Source organism: Vigna angularis, chromosome 1, assembly GCF_016808095.1.
Source record: "Vigna angularis cultivar LongXiaoDou No.4 chromosome 1, ASM1680809v1, whole genome shotgun sequence".
Classification (NCBI taxonomy): Eukaryota; Viridiplantae; Streptophyta; class Magnoliopsida; order Fabales; family Fabaceae; genus Vigna; species Vigna angularis.
This window is the reverse complement of record NC_068970.1, coordinates 61,702,260-61,708,066: the sequence shown is the minus strand read 5'-3', so window position 1 is coordinate 61,708,066 and position 5,807 is coordinate 61,702,260. Positions and strand designations below refer to the sequence as shown.

The 5,807-nt window shown below is 28.1% G+C and overlaps 1 protein-coding gene across 1 annotated transcript; it reads right to left on the bottom strand.

Moving 5' to 3' along the window:
• Positions 1-794: 794 nt before the first annotated feature.
• LOC108347283 (heavy metal-associated isoprenylated plant protein 39) lies at positions 795-2,415 on the bottom strand. Its single transcript, XM_017586451.2, has 3 exons — positions 2,264-2,415; positions 1,790-1,865; positions 795-1,297 (listed from the first exon to the last, which is right to left on the bottom strand). The coding sequence occupies exons 1-3, from the start codon at positions 2,267-2,269 to the stop codon at positions 978-980; spliced, it is 402 nt and encodes a 133-aa protein (XP_017441940.1). The 5' UTR covers positions 2,270-2,415; the 3' UTR covers positions 795-977.
• Positions 2,416-5,807: the final 3,392 nt, after the last annotated feature.

The following is a 5,807-nucleotide window of genomic DNA, read 5'->3' as shown; positions in this document are numbered from 1 at the left end:
TTTAAGGTTAATAAATTAGTGATTAAAAACGCAATTTTTTTTTAAATATGCATTGTAAAACTTCTAGACGATGTGGGAGTAGCTGAATTGTGAGTTGTTATTATATTTAATCAGATAAAATTGTTACATCAAGAAAATGACAAGACCCATTGATGGAGAATCAATCAAGGGACTAAAAATTATCAAGTTTTAATTAGTGATAAAAGATACATTTTTAAGACGTTTTGAGAAAAAAGAATATATATATATATATATATATATATATATATATATATATATAATCTAATTAAAAACGTTTTCTCAAACTAAACCGACTAAAGATTTTGATTGAGTATTTGAAGTTACCTTGGGTTGTTGTGACAACTCTACCATAAACTTCATAATCAAGGAGACACGCTTTCAACCGCATGCTAACTCTCCATATTAATTTGGCCACTGGTTTTGGCCCAAAACCAAAAGCCACGAGTCAATATTTTAATCTTTTCTGAATATAAAAAAAAAAACAACCTTAACATCGTCATCACATCTCGATCATAAAAGACTGTGTTCCACAATTCAACCTTATCCCAAAGAACTTTTCAACGATGTATAAATCATCCAATTTCCTTCTCTCATGAAAGAAATACATTACATGTTTTTTTAAAACAAATAAACCATAAACTTAGTTCACGTTATTAACATTACATTCAATATAAAATTTTAACACAATAGATTAACGGTCCTTATATATTATTTAATTTTATGATGTTTATTCTTTTGTAAGATTTATATCTTTAATAACAAGAAAGTCTGGATTGACAGAATTTTCTAAAGTGGTATCAGATATCAGAATAATGATGAATATTCCCACAATACAAACATCAGTTGATTTATTCATTGAAAACCTCCATAGCCTGTTTTGGTACCTCGTAATCCTCTAGGATGTCTGAATGGATACTCCGAAAATATAATTTACACAAAGCTTTCATGAGTGTGAGTCAAGAAATAGCACAAGCATTAGGGTTCTCTTCAGCACTCTGAACATAATAGTATGTTGGCATGTGGGGATTGTTTGCTTTGTAGATTTTGACAAGCTCCTCAATCTGTTGATTTGGATCTTTCTTCTTCTCATCATCTTTCTTCTTGTTATCGTCTTTCTTCTCTTCATCTTTCTTCTTCTCTGCCTCTTTTGCCGGCCCAACAGTTACAATTTCTGTGTGCCAACTTTTTCTCAATTTGCTCACCACACTCACAGGGTCTACGTCTCCCACTACAGTCAGTTTCTTCTCCTTCATGTCCATCGAGATCGAATCAATACCTGCATATTTTAATTATCCTATCATCACAAATTCTCTCATTTATTCTCTGCATTTCACGACCATCAAACCTCTTCTTTTTTAAAAATCTTCGTTAGCTACATCATCACGACATGGATCATAATACAAAAATTTAAAAACTAAACAATGTTTTAAGGAATTTATAATTAAGAAACAACTTTAAGCCGTCCATTTTACTAATTAAGGTTCACTGTTTTTGTTCTGAGTGGCAAGTAGAAACAAAATAAACGTCCATTCCTGGATTATCCCCTTTTCCTTTTATATTGGCAACATGCTTTGTTGAAAGCCATTCTCACTAATTAATGGGAAAAATTGTTCCAAATCAATATTTATATATATTGAATGCATCCTAATGGTCCAATCCCTACAGTTAGAAATTGCATTAAAAGGGAGAACTTAGATGATTTTTTCTAATATTATCAAAATTATAATTTAAACCCATAAGCTACCAAAGTAAGATCTTAAATCAGTACCTGGCAGGCTAGAAACCGATTTCATGGCCTTCTGCTTTGCTTTTTCATCGTGCAAATCCAATTTCACCACTACTTTCTGCAACAAAACAAAACAACAAAATCTAGGTTTAAGCTCGTAACAATAATCACCAATTAAGATTAAAGCATGTTTAAGCTCTTTTCTTTTTCTGTGTTTGTATAAGCTAGGGAAAGATGAGATGTGAAATTATATTGTGACTGACATATGCAGTATGGTACAGTATACAATAATCTGCATCAAGTATGATAGCCTTTAAATAAAATATGTATGAAACAAGTTAGAAAATGGGTATATTGAAGTGATCATTCTTGTTTAAAGGAAGAATGATGAGAAAGGGACACAAACTTATGAAAGGCAAAACAAAAATAAAAACATATAACATTAGAGAGAAACAAAAGATATAACATATGAAGTGCATAAGGAACTGAACTTTCAATAAGATTAGGAAATCTGACCTTCATTTAGAAATTGGTCTTAGTTTTGACAATGAGTGAAGAGTGTTTGAGGAAGAAAGGAAGAAGCAAAGAAATTAGCAGTGCAATTTCAGTGTTGGGTTGGGGCAAAGTTTATGTGGAGGATGGACTATTTCCTATGCATCAACCTTGTTATTATATAATATAAACATCAAAACAAGTCAAACAAGTGCCTTCTTAGTTAATTGTTTTTTGGGTAAACTAACATTTTAGACCATTTTCAATCCAATAACTCCTTTAAGATTCTTAAATCAACCCTTCATGTTAACATCACTCATTTTTATCTTAAAACTTTCTAAGTATTACATAAATCTCTCTAATCCAACACCTCCTAGAAAAAGTTACTACGTGCTTCCACCAATAACTCCACATTCTAGCATTTAATCTTAATTTAAATATTACCTTTAATTGTTCGTTCAGAAAACAGAGTAATTCATCAATCAAAAAATATAAAAAAGTTTAAGTTTTGGTAAGAAGTGCATCATCTAAAACTATGTTTTCAATGGTTTAAATACAGATTTAATCACTAAAATGTGAATAAATAGCTAATTTTAAAAAATGATTTCATATTGTGGAAATTTGTTTAAAGTTTTGTAAGTTTGACAAGGATTTTATGGTTTGAAAAATGAAAACGTAATTTATGCGTTTGTTTTTGTATTGAATGAGAGTGTTGGGCAAGGAAGGGATGAAATTGACGCAAGATTTATGACAGGCAAACGAATGAATTTGTTTTGATTTTGTCTGTGTTTGCGTGTTGTGTTGAAGATTTGAAGGGGAAAAGCTTGACCAAGTCTTTCGAATTAGAAATGACCAATGTGTCACGCTGCATGTTATACACTCTCTGTGGACCAAGAATAATTTTATATGTTGACAGTATCAATACGTATTAATGGATGATTAATTAATAACCATTTGATGTTTTGTCTAACATGTTAATAGTTAACAATTATTATATAATACTGAAATAAAAATCGTATTTTAAAATTTAGAAAGTACAGAATTTTATTTTTAAATTAGAATTGAATTCGTTCATTTTAAAAAAAAAACGAAAGCAGAACATATTTTATCAATGGTATAATTGAGTTGTGCTTGAAAATTTTTTGTAATCAATGAAAAAAAGGCGCCCACTTTCAAATAATGAAATAAATAAACTATTAAGCTATGCTGTTTTTATCATGGCCTTTAGTTCTTTGATGGAAGAAACTAAAGGTATTAAAATCGATAATAGCTTTCTCTTCCTCTGTTATTGAAAATGATACATTAATTAAAGAAAACATAGGCATTCTCTCTTTTAGTTGTTAACGTGTTTTTTTTTGTAAATTTGTTATTTTTTACTTTAGGAGAACAAGTATTTAAGTTCGCATATTATACGAGAAAAATGTGTTACTTGATTCGAATATTTTCCAAGAGAAAGTGTAGGGATTGTTTTTAAGGTCACAGTATGACAAGGACTTATACAAAAAACTTACAAATAATTTATTAACAAATAGTTATCGATAAGCTTTTAAGCCATTTTTTCATTAAAGTAGTTTAAGTGTATCTTTAATTTGAGTCGTGACATGTATATAAGTAAAAAGATTCAAATAAGGGTAGATTTTTAAGATTTAATGTGAATCTAAAGTTCTATATTGAAAAAAAAAATGAATAAGATTATTAGTATACAAGAATATAGACCTATGAACCTTTTAACGAGAGGAAATTGTTAGGATTTAATGAGTTTGAACTTCCACGTAGACTAAAAATGAGTAAGATCACTAGTATATAAGTAAAAATGACCCAAAAACCAATTAAAGAGAAAATTGACAAGATTTATTGAGTATAAAGTCTTACATCACATAAAAATGAATAAGATGACTAGTGTATAAGTAGAAAGACTCATAGACCAATTTAGGAGGATTATAGGGATTTAACGTTGGTTCAGAGTCCAACATCAATTAAAAGTGAGAGTAACATAACTAGTTGGTTAAAGTTAAGGTGGCTATATTGTAGGGATTTAACTTTGGTACAAAGTCCTACATCAATTAAAAATGAGTAACATGACTATTTAGTTAGGGTTAAGGTCAGAGTTCGAGTTAGGATTTAGTGGAAGGATAAAAATGACTAAATTAACTAATATATTAGTGGATAAACCTAGAAGAAAAAAACTCTTAGGACTAAACTTAGTTTGAACTCTTATTTCGAGTGAAAATGAGTATGACTATTATATAAGTAAAAGGGTTAGAGTTAGTGTTCAAGATAAAAATAAGTATGATGAATAGATAGGGAGAATGGGTTAATGTTACAATTTGAGGTATAAATCAAACCATAGCATAATATTGGAGATATTGATTTTAATTATTATCAAATATATTGTTTAAATTGTTACAATCATATCTTTATTTAATTGAAAAGTATTGAAAAAGCACGTCAAAGAAATCAAATTATAACATAACATCAAGATATTAAATCTAATTATTATCGTGAATATTACTTCTAATTATCAAAACCGTTTTCTTAAAATAAGATATTTCAAAATATTTTCTCATAACATAACATGTCTTATGAATGGTTAAAAAACAAAGGGTAGGGAAGATGTATAAAACTATTAGATTGTTGTGCTCATGAAAGCATGCGATAATTAAACACAAATTGAATTATTCCTTGTCTCTATTTTTTAATTTTATTTATTTTATTATTATTTTTGTTATCATTTTTATTTTATTATATATTTTTATTCCTTTTTATGCTAAAATTAAAGTTTGAAAATATAAAAAGAAATTATTTTATTATCTTTTATTTACCTGCCATTAATTGAAAGCATTTATTTTTTTATTTTTTTTTAGGTTTTGAAAATGAGTTTATTTATTAGAACGAAATTGGATATTAACACATAAGTTAATGTTAGAGTCAAAGTTAGGGTGAAAGTTTAGGATTTAAAATTTAGGATCTAAGGTTAATTAATCATGAATAGTTAATCACGGTTAGTTAACCATGATTAGTTAACTGTGTTTAGTTAACCATAATTAGTTAATCACCTTAGTTAACTATCTTAATTAATTGTTCTATTTAATCGCCTTAGTTAACTATCCTAGTTAATGGTCTTAGTTAAATGTCCTAGTAAACTGTCATAGTGGTTAAAAATTCAACCATTAAGAGTTATCAAAACAGACTACCCGACCCAACCCAACTTGACCCATTACGGGTTGATCACTTAGTGAGTCAACTCAACTTGACTTACTTATTAGTGAATCGAACAAATTTGAACCCAACCTGACTCACTTAATTACCGTATGAAAAAAATAACAAATTTTCTAATTAAAATCTAAATATAGAAAAAGAGTCTTAAATTAGATGTATAATCAATCAATTAAACATAAGATTTAATTCACACAAAATATCACAATCTCCTCCAAAAAAAATTTAATGACTTCATAGCAATTCAAATTTGTTTCTGCATAAAAATTAAGTTAATAAATATAGATTTTTGAATTTTTCATGTATAATAATTCCATACAAAAATAATTTCACTCAATTTTAATATTTTGTA